The sequence below is a fragment of the Pecten maximus genome, chromosome 8 (assembly GCF_902652985.1).
Source record: "Pecten maximus chromosome 8, xPecMax1.1, whole genome shotgun sequence".
NCBI lineage: Eukaryota > Metazoa > Mollusca > Bivalvia > Pectinida > Pectinidae > Pecten > Pecten maximus.
In genome coordinates, this window is record NC_047022.1 from 11,282,744 (window position 1) to 11,306,191 (window position 23,448).

The 23,448-nt window shown below is 35.7% G+C and overlaps 1 protein-coding gene and 1 long non-coding RNA gene across 2 annotated transcripts; both read right to left on the reverse strand.

Annotated features, from left to right (window-relative positions):
• Positions 1-2,223: 2,223 nt before the first annotated feature.
• On the reverse strand, positions 2,224-6,387 carry LOC117332115. Its single transcript, XM_033890999.1, has one exon. It carries the CDS (start codon positions 6,385-6,387, stop codon positions 2,224-2,226), a length of 4,164 nt encoding a protein of 1,387 aa, XP_033746890.1.
• A 419-nt stretch (positions 6,388-6,806) lies between these two features.
• LOC117333744 lies at positions 6,807-8,133 on the reverse strand. The gene is made up of 2 exons (XR_004533996.1): positions 7,892-8,133; positions 6,807-7,486 (listed from the first exon to the last, which is right to left on the reverse strand). It is a non-coding gene; the product is annotated as an uncharacterized LOC117333744 (long non-coding RNA).
• Positions 8,134-23,448: the final 15,315 nt, after the last annotated feature.

The following is a 23,448-nucleotide window of genomic DNA, read 5'->3' on the forward strand; positions in this document are numbered from 1 at the left end:
GACTCTTTTATCTTATCATAGACAAAGTTTAAACAGTGTTCCTTTGTTACAATCATATATTAATGTTGTTTTTTAGTATATTTCTTTCTAATCGATTTTTTTTTAATTTTCAGAGGGTGAGTATCTTGGAACAGTCCTAATACGGTAGTATGTCCCATTAGACCTTCAATGCACTAGTTCTGATTTATTGTGTATTAAAATAGTGTCCAAATGGTCTAATACACACCTCGAAAAGATTAATGTTCTACTGCAATAGCTTGATGAAATAATATAAAATCAAATCCATGTACTAAAGCATAGGTAAGACGTACACGATCTCTAAGGTATACAAGACAGTGCTTATAGCATAACCGGATTGCTGCATAAACTAAGCTACATATAATAACATTAAAACCGTACAAACATTATACACTCATACAGGTAATCAAACTATTAATCTGTCTGATGATTGTCTTTCCTCTTTATTTAATAATCTGTTACAACTATTCCTTTCTTCAATTAACAGCCAACAAATAACAAATTTCTGGAGGATGTAGGAATATAGATATACAGAAAATGACTTGAAGGGTCTAACAGAGATACACTGTAGAGTTAGCCGAAGGTCTGGTGCCAAGTGAAAGGAATACACAAACCCAGAGATAAATTTTCAAGTAACAATTTATATACAAATATTCAACATAAGTAAAGTACTATAATATCAGGAATTCCATCCCTAATGATTTACTTCCACACGCCAGATAGGAAAAATAACAATACTGGCTGCTGTGGCCACTAAGTATTTCAATGATACAATATGACTAGAGCAAACGTACACAACGTCTTTTACCACATATTACAAAATTACCAGTATGATAAACTATTGACTAGCCTGCGTATAACCTTACCATGAATACTGTTCATGAATTAATATTAGAATTCTATTCAATTTACCCTAGAATGTCACATAATTCAACTCAATTCCGTGTCCGTAGAATAAAGGGTTGTAATTAGTTCCAGTACACAGTTCAATTACACAGTTCAGTTCAGAACATCACATATTGGAAGCCACTGTATTGGTTACCGCATTCCAGCAAGATGAGAAGAGTCTCGGTGCGTGAATCCCAGGTGTATCGCCGTCTACGTTGGAGTGCCGCATAGATATATGAGCCGTAGAGGGATGGTCCGTGTGGTCAGCTGTACGACGTACACTCAAACTGCCACAGTATACAGGTCGTTCGCCCATGAAGATGCCTAAAGCTGATACTGGCCTAAGTCATGCCCCGCTGTCCTGGTCAGGTCCCCATCCTCACGTTCACCCCATCACTCTGCCTCCACGGAGCCTGCCAGACCAAACTTATTGTTACTTTCTCTTTACAACAGACTATGTTTACATTTTACAGGAAGCTTCCGGTGACACCGGAAGTGAAACGTGACCTACGTGACCTAACGTGACCTTACGTTTTATCTTTCCCTTACACAATACAAAATATAAGTATATTATTCACTGACAGTGAAATATTACCTACTACTGGTCTTCCTTTAACATTTTGTCAACAATTTAATATGATATTGTTACTGTACAACATTGTGAAGTGCGAATACTGCTTACAAACATGTGCTCGAGCGCCCAGCTCGAGTCTCGCTTCACTTACAAGAAATAGCCAATTATTACCCAAAAAACGGACTGACACTCAAAAATACATGAACCTGCAGTGACAGAATGACAAAATACAAACTGTACTCACATTTCCATGGTCAAATACTAGTGAAACAATGAAATATCTCCATACACTTGTTGCTGCTTTCAGCAACGTGCCGCCCAGGTGGATCGTGTTTTTCTCCTCTGCCCGGAGATCGGCCTATCTTAATTCTGATTGGCTAAAACCTCCCACCCGGTTTTATACAAGTGAACCCCGTGGCAACAGGTATATACATTCTAAACCACGGTCTGGATTTTAGGCGGGTAAATTCAAATCACGTAAAGTAACACTATCTATATTTACATCTGAGGAAAGGGTAACTACCTACATGTCATATCTTGACACTTCCCCCTTTCTAGAGTATGTGCGTACCTTATGATCAATGCTGTGAATAAGTAGCATCCACTACTTCTATATATACAAACAAAGCATCTTAACCCCCATCTTGACATACCATATAAAAAATGTCCATCTAAAATGGTAAGTCACTGTCTACTTCCACCTATACTGTATAATGGCAACATACTGTATAATGGCAACTACACTATTCGTTCATAGCCCGACTCAGATAGTCTGCACCGACATTGTCTCTGCCTGGGATTGCCTTAATCCTCATCCTAAATGGTTGCAGGAGCATGGCCCACCTCATGATCCTTGCATTCGCTACCTTGCTTTTGCTGAGGCAAGTCAATGGTTGGTGGTCTGTCTCTACACAAAATTCCTTGCCAAGCAAGTATCGCTGGAATTTCATAACACCCCATACCAAGGCCAGACACTCCTTCTCCATGACCGCATATCTGCGTTCCCTAGGTAACAGTTTTCTGCTGGCATAAGCAATCGGGTGAAATTTTCCATCACATTCTTGGAGTAGTATTGCCCCTAGACCCAGATCTGATGCATCTGTTCTAAGTGTAAACTCCTTGTCAAGATCAGGCAGACGTAATACTGGTTCCGACATAAGCAGTTCTTTGAGAGTGTTGAACGCTTCCTCTTGTGCAACCTCCCATATCACTTTGTTGGGCATTCCCTTTTTGGTAAGATCTGTAAGGGGGACGGCAATAGCTGCAAAATTTGGAATAAATTTGCGGTAGTAGCTGGCTAGTCCGATAAATGATCTCACTTGCCGTTTTGTCGAGGGTACAGGTGCTCGCTGAATGGAATCAAGTTTTTCTGCCACAGGTCGTAGTGTACCTTGTCCCACCATGTGTCCTAAGCATTCCAGCTCCTCGTAACCAAAGAAACATTTCGTTGGCCTTGCTGTGAGTTTTGAGTCCCGCAAGCGTTGGAGTAGGCTGTGTAGGCTTTCAAGGTGTTCCTCCCATGTGACTGTGAACACCAGTATATCATCCAGGAAATTATCCAAGTCATTCATTCCTTCCAACACCTTCCTCATTAGCCGACTAAAAGTTGCAGGTGCGTTGACTAACCCAAAACTCATCACCTTAAACTGATAAAGACCCATGGGTGTTGTAAATGCACTACGTCGTTTTGCCCGATCCGTCATAGGCACCTGCCAATATCCCTTGCTTAAGTCTATCTTGCTTAGGTACTTGCATCTGGCCAACTTTACAAACAAGTCCTCTGTCGATGGCATTGGTTCCGCGTCAAAGATGGTTATCTTGTTCAATTGACGGTAGTCCACACAGAACCGACACGTTCCATCCTTTTTCCGTACCAGAACGACAGGTGAGCTGTAGTCAGAATCTGATTTCTCTATAATGTCCATTTCCAACATTTTATGAAGCTCCCTTTTAATTGTCTCGGTCACCTGATATGGCACCGGGTAGGGTTTCACCCTTACAGGCTGATCTGTAGTTGTCCGAATGTCATGTTTCGTTAATGGTGTACAGCCAGGAAGATCCGTCATAACATCACTAAATTCCTGTAGTAATGACCTCATTTGTTGTTGAGCTGTATCCTCAAGCGTCTCTGACACATGACAATCCTCTACCGACTCTGATGACTCTATTCCTGGCATTGGAATAGGGTAAACCTCCTCAGACGTTTCCTCAACAACAGACAATGACACCGAAGCTAAAATTCCTTTTTCCTGCTGTCTGATATATGTAGTCTGAGCTGTCTCTCTCTCCACATACTTCTGAAGCATGTTTGCATGAAAAGTTTTGATTTTATTACCCATGTCAATTTTGTAGTCCAAATTGGTTGCCTTGACAACTTGAAAAGGTCCCTTCCATTGCAGTTCGAGTTTGTTACTTTTTGTAGGTAGTAGAACTAGTACCTTGTCGCCTTCTCCGAGGTCTTTCCTCCTGGCATTTCTGTCGTACTGTTTCTTCTGTACTCTCCTTGCTCGCGTAAGATTTTCCCGCGCTAGCTGGCACGTTTCTTCTAGCTTTTCTTTCGGGTCAAGCACGTATTGATAAGTGGTTTTGGTTTCCGAGTTATCAACATCCTTGGTCCAGAGTTCTCTTAAGATTTCCATAGGTCCTCGTATTGTCCGGCCAAAAAGGAGTTCAAATGGCGCAAACCCTAATGACTCCTGCGGTACCTCGCGATACGCAAAAAGAAGTGGACTTACATAACGGTCCCAATCTTTTGGACGTTCCGTGCACATCCTCTTCAACATTGACTTCAGTGTGCCATTATATCTCTCGACTAAGCCGTTGCATGCTGGGTGATAAGGCGTAGTAACTAGCTGCTTCATGGAAAGCAACCTACTAACTTCAGCCATCATTTCCGAGGTAAATTGTCCGTCTCGTTCACTGAGGATTTCTCTGGGGACCCCAACACGGCTAAATATGTCAAGCAATGCATCCGCCACGCTTTCTGTGTCAATTTTCTTTAAAGGTACAGCCTCTGGATATCTGGTTGCAAAGTCTACAAGAGTTAATATGTACCTGTGTCCTCTATCTGAAGCAGGAATCAGAGGTCCAATTAAATCTACTGCTACCCTTTCAAAAGCTTGCCCTATGATTGGCATTTCTCCAAGCGGTGCTTTGTTAACACGTCCTTTCTGTATGGTTCGTTGGCATATGTCACACGATTTACAGTATCTAGATACATCTATTTTACATCCAGGCCAAAAGAATCCCGACATGACTCTCTCAGTAGTCCTTTTGATTCCCATGTGCCCCGCCATGATGCCGTCATGTGCTAGTTGTAGGACAGCTTCTCTGAATGGACTAGGCACCACCACCTGATGGGTTATTTCCCCTAGTTTCTCTATCTTCCGATACAGCAGACCTTTCCGGTATGTAAAACAAGAAACATTCCCATTAGGAGTTTCCTTTATCTTTCCCTGTCGGGCAAGATCATGAAGGTTTTTTAATGACTGGTCATCCATCTGTGCTTGGATCATGTCCGTTCTCGAAGCGACTTCCTTTAGAAGAGGTGGAACCTTCAGAGGTTTTGTACCCTGCTGTTGTTCCCGAATCTGAGCTCGTGTCTGTACTGCTGCAACCACATCTGGTACGTCTGGCTCCTTTGCCCCTTGTACGTTTCCTATCAACACATCATACACAGGATTCTCCATCAACCATACTTCGGCCTTTCCTGTGAAAAATGGAGAGCATATATACACCTCAGCTACAGGAAGGGTTAATTCAGTACCATCAGCCAACTTACAGGTCTTATTGTAACCCAAGTATTGAGACTTTCCTACCAAGTTACTGCGCACGACTATGCCACTACATCCCGTATCTCTCAGTACACTGACTTTACAGTCTCCCAACAACCCACTCTTCACTGGTAAACTTGGTTCTGGACTCTGTATTGCCATAGACTTCCCCTTTGTTCCTCTATTGGGACACTTAGCCGCGATGTGACCAATACCTTGACAGTTGAAACACTTCCTAGTATCCGTGTACGTAGGGTTTGTGTTCCTATTTCCTGTAGAGGGATTTCCACTGGATCGGTTAGGGCCACCATTAGCATTGCTGGTATGTTGAGTCACGGGTTTACTGAAGGGAGAATTCCTTACCATAAAGTTTTTGGCTGGTTGTCTTCTAGCTTCCATGAACTGGTCTGCCAGTAGTGAAAGCTGTTCTATTGAATCTGGTTTCCTTTCCTTAAGGAATATAACTAGTTCCTTTTGACACAACATAAGCAGCTGTTCGCGAATAACAAGATCTTTCAACGCGTCATATGTCTTGCTACACTTGGCCATATCTAACCAACGAGTAAAATAATTTTCCAGACGCACAGCAAACTGTGAAAAAGTCTCTCTATCATCTACTCTACTCTCACGAAATTTCTTACGAAATCCATCCTCTGTATAGTCAAACCGCTTCAATAATGCTTCCTTAAGCAAACGATAGTGCAGAGCTGTCTCTGGCGGCAACCTTGAGAAAACTTCCAAGGCCTTTCCCTTGAGTAATGTACTAAGAGCCACCGACCAGTTCTCCTCATCCCAGCCCTGTGCTAACACAAAAGTTTCAAATCTCCTTAGGTAGGAGTCCAAATCATCCTTTGTTTCATCAAAGGGAGGTAATTTGGGATTGTACCTTCCCAATCTAGCTTTCCCTTCCTCTCTCCCTCTCGCCATAGTTTGGAGTCTTACCGCCTCGGTCTTCTCCTGTACCGTTAACTCCATTAGTTTTAGCTCCCTCTCCTCCTTAAGTCGGAGCTCCTCTCTAACAGCCGCTCTCTCCTCACGTTCGCGGTCCTGCTGTTCCTTGACAAAGTCCTGTAATGCCTCGTCCTCCAGACCCAACTTGGTCCCCAAGTCGATCCAACCTTGCATCATTTCCATGCCGTGCTATGAACTTTGCTACAATAAGTATATAACTAATCATATAAATATGAGAGACCTGACCAGGACACTGACTACTGACCAATTCCCTAACTACCCAAAATTTATTTATTTTTTTTTTTTTTTTTAAATATATGTGTATAAAAAAATATATAAAAATAATTACTGGACTCTGATGACCTTATTCACAATACTTTCTAGTATTCACTCAAGACTACGGATTAATCCATTTTACAACCAAGAAAAAAAAATTCTTCACTCCACTTAAGTTTCAAAGTTCACAATGGGCTTAAAAAATAGGAAAAAATAATTCCTTCACTACAAGCACCAACACTGATAGGCATCCCACCGCTGCCACCATAAATGTAGAGTTAGCCGAAGGTCTGGTGCCAAGTGAAAGGAATACACAAACCCAGAGATAAATTTTCAAGTAACAATTTATATACAAATATTCAACATAAGTAAAGTACTATAATATCAGGAATTCCATCCCTAATGATTTACTTCCACACGCCAGATAGGAAAAATAACAATACTGGCTGCTGTGGCCACTAAGTATTTCAATGATACAATATGACTAGAGCAAACGTACACAACGTCTTTTACCACATATTACAAAATTACCAGTATGATAAACTATTGACTAGCCTGCGTATAACCTTACCATGAATACTGTTCATGAATTAATATTAGAATTCTATTCAATTTACCCTAGAATGTCACATAATTCAACTCAATTCCGTGTCCGTAGAATAAAGGGTTGTAATTAGTTCCAGTACACAGTTCAATTACACAGTTCAGTTCAGAACATCACATATTGGAAGCCACTGTATTGGTTACCGCATTCCAGCAAGATGAGAAGAGTCTCGGTGCGTGAATCCCAGGTGTATCGCCGTCTACGTTGGAGTGCCGCATATATATATGAGCCGTAGAGGGATGGTCCGTGTGGTCAGCTGTACGACGTACACTCAAACTGCCACAGTATACAGGTCGTTCGCCCATGAAGATGCCTAAAGCTGATACTGGCCTAAGTCATGCCCCGCTGTCCTGGTCAGGTCCCCATCCTCACGTTCACCCCATCACTCTGCCTCCACGGAGCCTGCCAGACCAAACTTATTGTTACTTTCTCTTTACAACAGACTATGTTTACATTTTACAGGAAGCTTCCGGTGACACCGGAAGTGAAACGTGACCTACGTGACCTAACGTGACCTTACGTTTTATCTTTCCCTTACACAATACAAAATATAAGTATATTATTCACTGACAGTGAAATATTACCTACTACTGGTCTTCCTTTAACATTTTGTCAACAATTTAATATGATATTGTTACTGTACAACATTGTGAAGTGCGAATACTGCTTACAAACATGTGCTCGAGCGCCCAGCTCGAGTCTCGCTTCACTTACAAGAAATAGCCAATTATTACCCAAAAAACGGACTGACACTCAAAAATACATGAACCTGCAGTGACAGAATGACAAAATACAAACTGTACTCACATTTCCATGGTCAAATACTAGTGAAACAATGAAATATCTCCATACACTTGTTGCTGCTTTCAGCAACGTGCCGCCCAGGTGGATCGTGTTTTTCTCCTCTGCCCGGAGATCGGCCTATCTTAATTCTGATTGGCTAAAACCTCCCACCCGGTTTTATACAAGTGAACCCCGTGGCAACAGGTATATACATTCTAAACCACGGTCTGGATTTTAGGCGGGTAAATTCAAATCACGTAAAGTAACACTATCTATATTTACATCTGAGGAAAGGGTAACTACCTACATGTCATATCTTGACATACACACATGTGCTTAAGCAGAATCACACCAACGTTAATATTCCTATCAAGTCAAAATGAATGCATATGACTGGTTTCTATACATCTTAATTCCTGCACCAAGATATAATTTGAGTAAAGTGGAGTATCAGTTGGTTTACTCACGACACGTTCTGTGTACAAAGCAAGAGGGTATAGCATTCTTTCAAGACGATTTTATTATCATTTTTTTTTCTATGATGAATTGAAAATTACGTTATAATTTCACAGTAAGTTTAGGTTTATATATCAATTCTGTTATATTAAAGATATATATACCCCATTATAGAATACCATATCATTCATTATTTCAAACATTCCTCATCAATTGTGTACCCCCTAAATACTCTGGCGTTGTAACTGTTAATTTATACGTTTAATTATAGTTTTAAATTGTTTTCCATAGACTTTAGTGTTAACGTTTTGGAGTATTTTATTCAAACTCCTGAATTCAATATTTAATATTTAATTATGACTTATAACGAAAATTTAGGGTCTCATATAACACATAATAAAGCAAAGTTGGGTCCTTCAACTTAACATTTTTCCAGGGTAGCCATTTGGAAATGCGTGAATTTTGAAGTAAAAATTCTCAAAGATCTGAAATGTTTACCTGTTAATTATCATTACCTGAACTTTTGGGAACAAATTGATTGGAAATTTATATCAACATTTCTTATGGATAGTTATCTATCAGGCTACATATCTATTTTCTTACGTCATAACATACTGTCCAATCAGTGACTGACGGACATTTTATCCTTGACTCAACTTTCTTTACACAGGGAAATCTATTTTTCAATTGGTTGGTTGTTCCCTTATAGTTAAGTCTGGTAAAACATCAATCTTTTAAAAAGTTTGTGAATCAAATCTCTGTATCAGCGGGCATTTCAGACGTAAAATATATTATAGATCGTAAAAGTATTATTACACATCGTTAGTGATAGGCAAATTAATTATGGGTACACGTATTGTAACATGGATTTATTATTGGATCGCATCAAAGTTATCTATTAAACACACCAACATACATATAATTGAATATAATGCCAAAACTTAATGATACTTCACTAAATCAAACATTAAGCAGTAGCAAAGTTTCGTATATCAGAAGTTCGTCTAGAATTTCTGCAAACAATTTTGCATACTTGCTTCTCTTTAACATTCAAATCCAATGATAGTTGGCTAAAACTTGGTCATTTCAACTATACAGTGTAATATTAAAATGTTATCAAAACATATTGGTTTGGTTTATACGATCTATATTTGCTATGATTTTAAGCAATACATCTTTCAAATTCAATCCCAATTTTAAAATATTTATAATATTTGCATGCTTAAACAAAATGTAAATATTGATCAGAAGATCATTGTAAAAAGTAACAAAAAATGTTTCAAAACTTTAAAGATTCCTTTTTACCGATTTTTTTTTTATTTAATTTAAAAGCACAGTCATATTAATGGGCTGGCAGTATTGTATGATTGATCAATATTGATGTACCTCGCTTTTGATGAATAAATGAAAGTTATTCGTCAGTTAAACCGAACAGAACAGACTTCATGCCTGCTTTATTACAACAACATAATTTATATTTACCAACCAATTAATTGATACATTTCCATAGCTTGATATCAGAAGCAAGATTATTTGTATCAAATAATAGAAATATTACGAGACCTTAAGTGATTCAACAAACATGAACACGCGTCACCACAAAATATCTGATAAATAATATATAATTGTCTCACCACATTTAAATGCAATTATTGTTATTCTATTGCAGTTATAGATGTTTAAGGTCCCAACCAGGTCGACAAATGACGACATACTTAGTTTCCATTAATATCGAAGTTTAATATAAAAAATAAACTCATATTCAGGTTGAAACAAAAGTCAATCAATTACTGCCGTATCCAGTATATGGATAAAGGTACACAGTCGATTACAATATTATCTTATTGAACAGTGTCCATAACGAGAAGCAAGGTAAGATCCTTGATACATTTCTTAAATGAAAATTGTGATATTTCGTTCATTAGGAAGTTAATACTTTCACAGGTCGGTCCCATTATTCTAAGCACAACGCCAGGTTAACCTTTACAGATCGCTTAAAACTTTTTTTTGTGAATGGGTGCTAACAGTTGTAAATAATTGAAAAATGTAATCATTTTAGGTGACATGTTCCCATTAGGTTGTATTGAATGTCATAGATGATCGCATGCTAGACTCATGGCCTTGAAAGCTGCAACATATGTAATGTATAGTATTCCTAGGTGAATTAACATGTTGAAATGCTGACTGATTTTCATGTAAACACCATCCAAAAATTGTACATTCAAGGGTAAAGCTTACCGAGCAAACCGATACCATTGTAATATTTGAGGTTTTAATAAACAGATGTATTCCTAAGGAGACAAATGGATATCAGTAAATGTTTCAATACAAATTAAGATAATGCCACATAAAAATATAAAAGCTTCTTTTTTATTCGCATTTTGAATACAATCAATCTTAATGAGCATTTTCAAGTGCAAATTTATGAGAAACAAATCTTCAATTAAACAACGACTACAATAACAATTATATCAAAGACGTTAACTCTGCTTTTTATTTTCAATTTCATCATCATTTTTTTTTTCAATTGAATAAAATATGCAGAATGTTCAATTTAATTAGCGATGTCTTATATGATCCATTTTTGCTTAACTATATATACAACAGAATAATTCCTATATTCCTTTTCGGTGAATACATCTGTTAATCTTATCACATGATTTGAGAAGAGATTAAGCTGTGCATAGTACATGTTAACATTGAAATGATATATATTATATAATACAACCCATTCCAAAGAATACTGAAAAATCTATTTCTTACTATCGTATCCGATATGTAACTACTGTACCCAATGTTAAGAATGCGAATTAAAATAGGAGCTCAATATCCTGCCAATATACCGATCCAAACAAGGAACTGAAATAATAATATCAAGCTATAGTACCATCCAGTAAAATCAAAACCAAGGTTATGACATTGTACCATGTCTTACGTCCTAAGTCTTTAGCACGAACAAGTTAAACAAAAAGTACAAGAAAACGAGTAAAAATTCAGTACGAATAGGAATGAGAATGAACTACCAATAACGTATTTCAAAGTTAATCAGCACATTCTTTTACTTGATCAAAATCAAACGATGTATTGGTACAATAAAGACATGATTAATTTTTTTAAAGTATCATAATCCAATCAAATATGTAAGTGCAACTTGTTTATTAGTGTAACTCAATACATTCGAACTCATTTACATTTATGTAGACTCACATTTTACAAGGCTCGTTGTACAGTTTTGTATCTTTTTAATCCTCTACTTATTGTATAACTGTCATTCCTTACCGATTGCAAATGTTGCATTGAGGCGACACACAAATCAATGTATTTGTTCACGATTGCGAATAAATCTGGATAGTACGAAAGCCGGTTGGGACCATTATCGTAGAAGAAAATAATATTTGTTTTCGTGTTATATCGCGAAACTTTTGCTTAATAACGCAAAACTAACGCGTTATATCGCGAAGCTAACGCGTTATTAGAAGAAACTAACGCATTATATCGCGGAACTTTCGCGTTATTACGCGAAACTAGATAGTGATGGGGTGAGAAAAAAAACTAAATCAAATTAACACACGTGCGAATAACTGCTTATAGCACTATCATCCCTTCTGATAAAATGTCGTATTTATAACATCGTACTGTCATCAAGTACCAATTGCTTTTTCAAGATCATTGAAAAGTGTAATAGCATCAACACAACCTTTTGATGTTTGTTATTTATAAAACATGTTACTGTGTCGACTACATTGCTCCGTACCTTCAGTAAGATGATTAAATATACAGAATCAGTAAATGATGTCGTACTTGACTGTAAATATAGCAATGTCAAATGTAGGGCAAAACAGGAACTATCAGTCACATCAAAACGTAAAAGGTAAATGTATTAGCATTGGTGCATTTTATTAAGCAAATGTTAAACCGTTTACATCAGGTGGACATTTTTCAAATCTGATACTACAAGTTGATAAGCGTGATAACTATGGCATTAAGTTGCTTATAATTCAGTTTACATTGTTCGCTTAAAGTGATGAATAATAATCAAATGTTGTTTGACTTGAGAATACTGTCTTCGGTACCATCATATACAAAGCTAAAGTAAAGCATCTTTATTAAACCTTACATATCATTTATATATACTAAAATGTCGTACCGTATTTAAGATTTAAGTATGCATGATCATATTATAAAGTGCATATATTCATATTCAAAAATTGCAATTGAAAGCTACAATGAATATTTAATCCCAAAGTCCCTTTCTTTCCACATAATTTGATCGCTGTATCACAACGGTTCACTCCATGTAATATATCACATTGGCTAAAATAATGCTTTGATTATCATTCTCTATGTTTTGAAGCCGAAACTATTGCCTTTCGCAAAGCATATTTTCATTTTAAGAAATAAGCAAAGTAGGACAGTGCACGTTCATCACATACCAAATCGTTTTGCATAGAGTAACCAATGTATATTAATTATCATTATTTCTTTAAGAAAGGTTACAAAGAAAGCAGAATTTCAAGTCCCATGACGATCTCTAAACTAACATCAAATACTGAAACGCCTCACATTTAAGAATGCTATAAAGTTTTAAATAAAAGTCCTCAGATGGACAAACCGCAATTTTAAATTCATAAAATTTGCAGTTACGTTTTCATCTAGATACTCTCTCATATATACAGCGATACCGCGAAAGTATTATAAATAATTATCAATTTTTTTCTTGAGAATACTGTCTTCGGTACCATCATATACAAAGCTTAAGTAACACACCTTTATTAAACCATACATATCATTTATATTTACTAAAATGTCGTACCGTATTTAAGACCTGCACAAAAAAAAAACAAAAAAACTTCCAGAAGCCACTGAGGAAATCGATAAATATTGGGGAAGTTATCAAATTCCGCTTTCACTTTTAAAAGATCAATGTGTTAAAATTTCAAGAAGCGTGATTACTATGAAATTACGTTGTTAATGATTCATTTTTACATTTATCATTTAAACTGATAAAGTTCGTAATTATCAGTAGTTTTTCGTGAGAATACGGTATTTAATGCCATTATACCCTAAGCTTAACCAACTAAAATATTGAAACCCACGTCCCACGAATCATATATGTCATATTTAATAATTTACATCTCAAGCTGTATCTAATGTCCAAAATATTCAAAGATAAAGATACATGCTTAATATATGCTCGATAGATGTCTAAGAATATGATAGGCGGATGCTTATTTATCAATGTACTGTTCTAGGATATATCAGAATTAACAACTTTTTATTTCAATTTCACAGAAGTGTGATTAAAAGGGGTTTTTATATCATGATCATAATTATTATATACTGGATATATTCACATTCAAAAATTGCAATGGAAAGCTACCATGAATATTTAATCCCAAAGTCTCTTTCTTTCCACATAAGTTGATCGCCTTAGCACAACGTATCACTCCATGTAATATATATCTCGTACGGCTTTGATTATCATTTCCTGTGTTTTTGAAGCTGAAATGTTTGCCTTCCGCAACGCATATTTTCATTTTAAGAAATAAGCGAGGTAGGACAATACAAAAAAGTATCCCCGTTTTCTCAACACCGGGCTGGGATACTGCAGAGACGTGTATATCAGATATATCACGTTTCTGGATACTGTAAGTACAAAATGTAAGTCAAGCTACAGGGTACCTGTACTGTATGACAAGGTATGTTCCAACAAACACATCACGGTATCAGGCAGTGTACCTGTCAATCATGAATCAGGACCTTTGTTCCACTAATCCCCAACACTCTTCCACACCGTGTCGCGCGGTGTCAGTAAACAGGTGACCACTCGGGTTTTGGGCCGGTGTCAGCCGGTGTTTCAACCGACATGCAACCGACTGAATGAGTGGAAGGGGTTATACCTCGTCACTGTGGCGGTGATTGGGGACCATACCACCTGACGCGTACTGTAGTGGATACAATCATATCCAACAATTGTATTGGACAGCTGCTGTGAATATTTAATTCCAAAATCCCTTTCTTTCCACACACTGTGATCGCTGTAGCACAACGTATTACTGTGTAATATGTCAAGTTGGGTAAAGTACGGCTTTGGTAATCATTTCCTATATTTTTGAAGCTGGAACTGTTGCCTTTCGCAACGCATAATTGTATTTTAAGAAATAAGCGATGTCAATGCATATTCATCACATACCAAAGCGTTATGCATATAGTAAGCAATGTATATAAATTATCATTATTATTTTTTAAAGAAAGTGTTATAAAGAAAGCAGAATTTCAAGACCCATGACTATACTAACATCTAATTCTGAAACGCCTCAAAGTGATCAATGCTATTAAGCATAACAAAGTCTGTTGGAAGTATTAGCATACTCAAAAATTGACCTCAGGTGGGCATACAACACCAAACACTCACGTCAGATTTTGAAACAGAAATCTGCAGTTACGTTATCATCTAGATGCTCTCTGGATCCCTTTGATGTCCCATACAGCTCGGCTACACTCAATTGGCAAAATTTCGATCGAATCATTTTTCGAATTGTTGTGCAATCACCTGAGACATATAGGAAACCATATATAGGTCTCTTCCACAAATGAAAAGAATATTCAGTAGAAATCACGTATGCTCTTTGTCAAAACTTAAGGGATTGGTCGCTATCAAATCACAACGATACATCCGTCCCAACAACTACATCGAAGGAACAAGTGCATTGCAAATGGTGCCAGGAATATCAACATGTCGCTGACTGTACCCGCCTTAAATTCCATTTCGATAATAAATACTATTGTAGCATTCAGCATGATTTAAACAATCTTGTATTTTGTTTAGCTCCTTTTGATCGACGGCATAGCTATCTTGATCTTCAACTTACAGTAACAATTACACTGTAAAATATAAAGGACGTTTGAGAAAGTAAAATGGGTAGGACTTCGCATTAAAAAAAATATGTTGAAGAACACTAGACATAAGTTTCCCAAAGGTATATTCTCTCAATGTGGGATAAAAGATATGCAATTAATTAGTTATTAATTATGAAAAACAAGGAACATACGTGTATGTGCATCCCAATTAACGTATATCTGTATCACGGATACATGTATACCCATCCTCGATACTTTAGACGTTATGTTCACTCTCAAAAGAGCGTCTTGTTATCGTTTAGCATTTCGTGGTTAAACCCCGCCTACTTGAAACACAACAAATAAATAAACAAAAAAATGAAAACAAAAACCGAAACCAAAACCAAAAAACAATTTGATTGTGCGTAAATCAAACTTTTATATTAACCAACCAATATTGGTCAACCAATCGGTAAAGTTGTGCGTATTGGTCACCGAGCTAAGTTGGAAATCAAAGGGTTCCAAAGTATTTACCGCCAATTCGTTTGCTAAATAATATACGGTATCCCTGTAAATCACAACTTACACCATTAGTTCCAATTATATTGACGCCTGTAAACGATCCTATTGTTTTACTGATGATACTATTATCTTATTTTTAACTTATTATGGGTTGATTTACAGATTATTAGATGGTTAGACCTTTTTTCCCAACTAATTTCATCAGGAATAACACATGGAATATTGTAGTGACAAATGAATCTTATTCCTCCTTTTCAAGGGCATATTGATACATTTATGCTCAGAAGATTAATACTAAGTTAATATTGTGGTATTTTATCAGTGTTACATAATATTGCTATTGCAAAAAATATTGCTATTTTACAATCATGGTATCGTCAATGGACTAATTTGGACTCTTTAAATGAATGATACATAACAGATGCTAAATCGTATTGGTTTGTTATGATATACTGCATATATTGTTAAGATATGACTATATACATATCATATTATTTGGTTATTAAAACCACTAGCAGTTTTTGTTCAATGATATAAGAGACCAACCAACCAATTGTTTTCCCATAGACCTTAGTGTTAACGTTTTGGATTATTTCGTTGGAATTCTTGAATTAAATATGACGATTATGGTTTATAACAAAAGTTTAGGGTCTGATATAACACCTAATCAAAAAAGTTGGGTCCTTCAGCTCAAATTTTCTCCAGGGTAGCCATTTTGAAAATAGGTGAATTTCGCAGTAAAAATTCTCAAAAATCTTAAATGTTTACCTGTTTACTATTATTACGTGAACTTTTGGGGAAAAAAACAATCGGACTTAAAAAATTTATATCAACATTTCTTATTGATAGTTATCTATCAGGCTACATATCTATTTTCTCACTTCATAACATACTGGCCAATCAGTGGCTGCCAGACATTTTATCCTTGGCTCAACGTTCTATACACAGGGGCTGTTTCAAAAATATATTTTTTCAATTGGTTGGTTGTTCCCTATAGCATCTTTCACATTTTTCAAAGATAACTTTTCTGGAACAGGGTAGAACCATAGGATATGCTATCAAAATATGCAGTGCCTGACTGCAAGTCTTAGGCTGATAGGTTGATTCTTCTATTGGTACCGGATATGAAATTCTTAAGAGAAAACCACATTAAAATTGAGTTCATTTTGAAATGTAAATTTTAATATCTTGATAAGCTTTGAATTTAAAGGGATGGCTTTTGGTTAATAGCCAAGTATAGAAATCGTGCTACTCAGAAATATAAACAAATAAGATATAGAATAAAGATCAGGGGGAGATAACTCAATGTTATCTCCTCCACCCCCTAATTTCTGGTCTTTTTGTAAAAAATGAAGAAAAAAAGGCTGAACGAGAAAAAAAAAATAGGAGTGGAGCCATTATTTAGACAAAAGAGTCGAAACACAGACACAGAACACGGAACCGGGCAAGTGACAACAAAAAATAACCAGATATATCACCAAACACTGAACTGGGGTAGTGACAACAGAACAACCAAACATATCACCGAATACCGAATCGGAGTAGTGACAACAGAGCAACCAGACACACACCCACACATTGAACCGGGGTAGTGCCAGTAGTACAACCAGCATACCACCGTACCCCGAGCCACGATATATACCGCTACAATTGAAATATAGAATGTATGTCCGTATCTGTCCGGTCTATGGTCCTCCTTGTAACACTACATGTGTCATATTTTCATCATCAATCCCCCCTGACTCTCAATTTATCTCTAAATTCTGCTACAATGCCTCCAAGATGAGAATCCCGTCCGAAAATGTGCTAGTCGGTCCCATCATCTGGTTTCCAGGGACGCTAGATGGCACAAAATGTCATATGCGGTAGCTATATGTAGAGACCAACCAACCAATTGTTTTCCCATAGACCTTAGTGTTACCGTTTTGGATTATTTCATTCAAATTCTTGAATTAAATATGACGATTATGGTTTATAACAAAAGTTTAGGGTCTGATATAACACCTAATCAAAAAAAAGTTGGGTCCTTCTGCTCAAATTTTCTCCAGGGTAGCCATTTTGAAAATAGGTGAATTTCGCAGTAAAAATTCTCAAAAATCTTAAATGTTTACCTGTTTACTATTATTACGTGAACTTTTGGGAAAAAAACCAATCGGACTTAAGAAATTTATGTCAACATTTCTTATTGATAGTTATCTATCAGGCTACATATCTATTTTCTCACTTCATAACATACTGGCCAATCAGTGGCTGCCAGACATTTTATCTTTGGCTCAACGTTCTATACACAGGGGCTGTTTCAAAAATATATTTTTTTCAATTGGTTGGTTGTTCCCTATAAACGTGAAACTCTTGACACTGATTTCAGCATTTCCCCTTACAATAAAGCCTAGATACTAAACCAATTTATTTTAATTAACATATAGTAAACCACGTGACAATTTCAATAAAGAGCTACTGACATCACTTATGGTATTCAGGTATCATTTTGGCTATGACATTGACATTAAAACGATAAAACATAACAACTTAAATAAAATAATCGTGGAAAACCTGTGCAGATAGATATTATTAAGAAAATATGTTCACGTACTGCCCTCTCCAAACATAAGGACGCTTAAATGCAAGGGATATATAATGAATACTCTAGAAGATTGTGGTCATAAAAAATAAAACAAGATCTCAGACAAACTTTAACCAATGACAGATACAATGATATAGAAACAATGTCTTATAAAATAAGCCGATTGCATTATCAGGAAAAGTTCACCACTCTTTTAAATCAACTAGATCACAAATGGCGTATCAATGCCCAGTTGTCTTTACCGATCAATTACCAGCTAGTACATGTGGTAACTATGACAGTAGGTCTGTTTACGTTTACGTTCCCCTTTTGTATTGATTTATGCAATACACTGTCTGTGTTGCCATCACCTATAAATATCCTTTGACTAAACAATTGAATCAAGTATTAATGTTAGTATATTTGGGCCATGGAATGTCATAACTGGTGTCTTGATATGCATGTTCCGTGCAGATGTGGTAAAGTAGAAAGATATGATTTAGTTATGATTACATGATATTAAACTAATTCCAAGGTTTGATTATATGAAAGCGGAGTACAAATATTATTGTAAGTTCTTAAACATCATTCTGACACATTGATAGATCATCTGACAGTTATGCAATCTTCATTGACAAGTCATTATTAATGGAACAAGAGAAGTACACAATATTTACAACGACAATTGCTATACCAATAGATATGGAAATGGCACGTAAATAATCTCAATATTAACGTTGCATGTGCATATCGAGTGACATGGATACGGAAAGCCGTTGTTTTAACAAGTTTTCCATTTTTTTACGAATAACCGAAAACATTCTTTCTTGAAATAACCGAGTGAATCAATTACAACCCATTACATCTGTTTGTCAGCGTTTGTTTGTTTATATAAAACATTCGGTAATAAAAAACATAGTTCTGTAAAACGTCGCGGTTCATCATATTGCTCAAAATCAATGCCTGTCACATGAATGTGATTAGAAAGATTGTTTTAATTAAAATGGTGAAAAATGCTGTTGTGTAAAAAAGATTTGTCGGAAAATGAAAATCAATATGTCAAGTAGGTGCCGAGAGGGCAATTATGACCTCTTTTTACAATCTAGAATAATAATTAGTATTTTGACGATTGGATATAATTTTTCTTTCATTTCAATGTATATGTTAAAGAAGTTCTTCGTGATTGTTTACAAAATAAAATGAGGTAATGTGGTCACTGGGTAGCTTTATCATCATGTGTTAATATCGTGTCTCGTACTGGTCATGTGACTAAGTAAGTAAGTAAGAACCAGTTCAAGTATCGGAAAAAAACAACAATGTTACCAAACAACCAGATCCACATATAAAGATGTGCAGAATGTTCAAGGAAAAGATAGTATTAAACTTTTATTTAATATGCAGTGACTTTGGAGGCTTTCAAATGCAGGGCACGTTTAAAAAAAAACGGAAATCGAAATCGGTTTTAAAACAATCATTTTTCATTAAAAAAAATTAATTGTTGATTTGTATATTAGGCACTGTATCCCATGTATGATTCCATTATTAGAGATGGATGTAAATATGCCGTCTTTAGCCAGCTATACACATTTTAAACAATATTTTCACTAAAACAACAGGGTTCTGTTTATGTCAGATCAGACAATGCAAACCAGGATCAATTTTTTTTCTTATGTAATATTCGGTCACCTTGATACACTATTGGTTACATTAACACCATTTATGCACGCTCCAAATAAGAAAAGAGTTATAGGAATTGAAAATAGGCTACCAGAAGGTGACAAATGTATTATAATAAGATAAAACAGTGTTATCGCTATATTTAAACAAAACTATTATAACGAAAATTTGACAAGTCAGTCTATATCTCTTACCAAATACCACGCACGCCCGGAAGTGCCTCGTTCTGAAATCCAGGTGATACCGAATTCGCCGCCAAATTTGCGATGAAACTACTTTTATTGAACTAAATCCATAAATATTATATTCAGAGAGAGTTGTAAAGATAACAAAAACATTACTGGCATAGCTTTTACAAATAGCAAAATAAAATTAAATGGAACAATTTATGAGATGCAGATACAGCATATATTTCAAGATACTTACCATGTTTTCTACTTATCCTGTAACATTCATCCAACAATATTTAAGTTAGTAATTTAACAATAATGCCTTTATTTTGAGTTTACAATGGATATCGCTACATATCTTTTCGGACTATATGCATTTCCCCCTCAATGGGGAATCCCAAATCTGTTGAAATACTAAGTCCCTTTTTCGTCGGAATGGATGAATATATATTATATGTATTTCGCCAAATTTCCGGAATTCATGAGATATTATACCTATCACAACTTTTCCCGATGTCACATACAAAGGCGATATGCATATAATAATGTACATGTATATAAATTATAATTATCTTTTTGAAACAGTGCAATAAAGAGAGCAGAATTTCAAGTCCCATGACGATCTCTAAACTAACATCTAATTCTGAAACGCCTCAATTTTATGAATGCTATCAGGTTTAAAAGAAGTGTGTTGGAAATATTAGCATACACAAAAATAGTCCTCAGGTGGACATTCAACACCAAACACTCACGTCAAATTTTGAAACAAAAACATGCAGTTACGTTATCATCTAGATGCTCTCTCTCTCTCTCTCTCTCTCTCTCTCTCTCTCTCTCTCTCTCTCTCTCGATTTCCGACTACATTACACATACAGTTTACGCAAAATAATTAATGTAGATCAACTGGATCCCTTTGATGTCCCATACAGCTCGGCTACACTCAACAGGCAAACCGATTTATTGAACAATCAGTGTACATCACAAGTTTGAATACAAACGCTTGTATAATAATTTACCAGTAGTTTTGCAAGTAGGTGCGGCTAAGATGGATCCATCAAAATTTCGATCGGATCATTTTTCATTTTTTTTTTGGTGCAGTCACCTGATACATATATGACACCATATATAGGCATCTTCCACAATTGAATCGAACGTTCAGTTGAAATCACGCATGCTTTTCTTAAAACTTCAGGGGTTGGTCGCTATCAAATTACAGCGATACATCCGTCACAACAACTACATCGAAGGAACACGTGCATTGCAAATGGTGCCAGGGATATTGAAATGTCGCTGACTGTACCCGCCTCATATACCGTTTCGATAATAAATAGTGTTGTAGCATTCATCATGATTTAAACAATCTTGGATTTTATTTAGCTCATTTCGATCGTCGTTATTGACATCTTGAACTTTAATTTACAGTACTGTTAAATATGAAAGACGTTTGAAGAAAGTAAAATGGGTAGGACTTAACATTAAAAAAAATATGTTGAAGAACACCTGAACTAAGTTTCGCTAAGGTATATTAACTCAATCTGGGATAAAAGATATGTAATTAATTATTTAATTCGAGCAGCAAATACATCGAAATGAAGTTAATAATTTTGAAAAACCAGGGACCTACTCGTATACTCGAAGAAAGAAAAAAAAGGCCACTAATATTATGCGCCAATGAAACGCTTGTAAATAAACTTGTAAGGTACATCGATTGGTCAACCACAGTAAAGTTTTGTTTAGTGGTCACAGAGCTGTGATGGATATCAAAGGGATCTAAAATATTTACCGTTAATTATTTTGCTAAATGCTATACGGAATCGCTGTAAATCACAACTGACACCATTAGTACCAATTCTACAGGTGCCTGTTAACGACCGTATTGTTTTACTGATGATGCTATTATTTTCTTTTCAACTTTTCAGGGGTTCATTTAAAGATTATTAGATGGTTAGAGATTATTTGTTTTGTTCAACTAATTTCAACATGGATAACAACTGTTTTTAAAGGATATATTGTAGTGACAATATAAATTCCTTCTTTTCAAAGATATATTGATATAATTCATGCCCAGTTGATTAATACTTATTTCATACTGTGGTCTTTTGTCGGTGTTATATAATATTGCTATTGTAAAAATATATTGTTATCTTAAAATCATGGTATCGCCTTATCAATGAAACAATTTGGTACAAAGTGCTCCTCACATTACTTATGGTATTCAGGTATAATTTTGGCTCTGATATTGTCCACAAAACAATAAAAGATAACAATTGAATAAATAATCTTCGCAAACCTGTGGACATAGATATAATTTAGAAAATATGTTCACGTACTGCCCTGTTAAAACATAAGGACGCCTAAATGCAAGGAATATAAAATGTATATCTTAGATGATTTCGGTCAAAACAAATAAAACCAGACCTCGAGAAATTTTGACCAATGACCGTTACAATGATATATTAACAATGTCTTATAAAATCAGATATAATTTAGAAAATATGTTCACGTACTGCCCTGTTAAAACATAAGGACGCTAAATGCAAGGAATATATAATGTATACCGTAGATGATTGTGGTCATAACAAATAAAACAAGATCTCAGACAAACTTTAACCAATGACCGTTACAATGATATATTAACAATGTGGTAACTATACCAATAAGTCGTTACTGATTCCGTTTGCATTCCCCATTTGTATTAATTTATGCAGTACACTGTCTGTGCTGCCATTACCTATAAATATCCTTTGACTAAAATATTGAATCCATTTGCCTTGATGATAATGCTAAAACCATGAAATATCATAACTGGTGTCTTGGTATACATGTACTGTGCAGATGTGGTAACGTAGAAAGATTTGATTTAGTTATGAGTACTTGATATTAAACTAATTCCAAGGTTTGCTTATGTGAAAGCGGAGTAAAATAATATTGTAATTTCTTAGACAGCACTATGACATATTGAAAGATCATCACACAGGTATGCGATCCTCATTGACCAGTCATTATTAATGGTACAAGAGAATGAAAAAAATATTCTATGACTATTTATATACAAATACAAAAGGGAAAGATACACTGCGAACTACTATATAATTTCAATCTTAACATTGTATGTGAATGTCGAGTGACATGGGTACGTAAAGCTGTTGGTTTAACAAGTTTAACCTTTTTTTACGAATAACCGAAAACATTATATCTGCAAATAATCGATTTAATCAATTACCACCCATTCCATATGTCTGTGAACGTTTGTTCGTTTCTATGAAGCCTCCGGTAATAAAAAAATGTTCTATAAATCGTCACGGTGCATCATATTGCTCAAAATCAGTAGGTAAGTAAGAACCAGTTCAAGT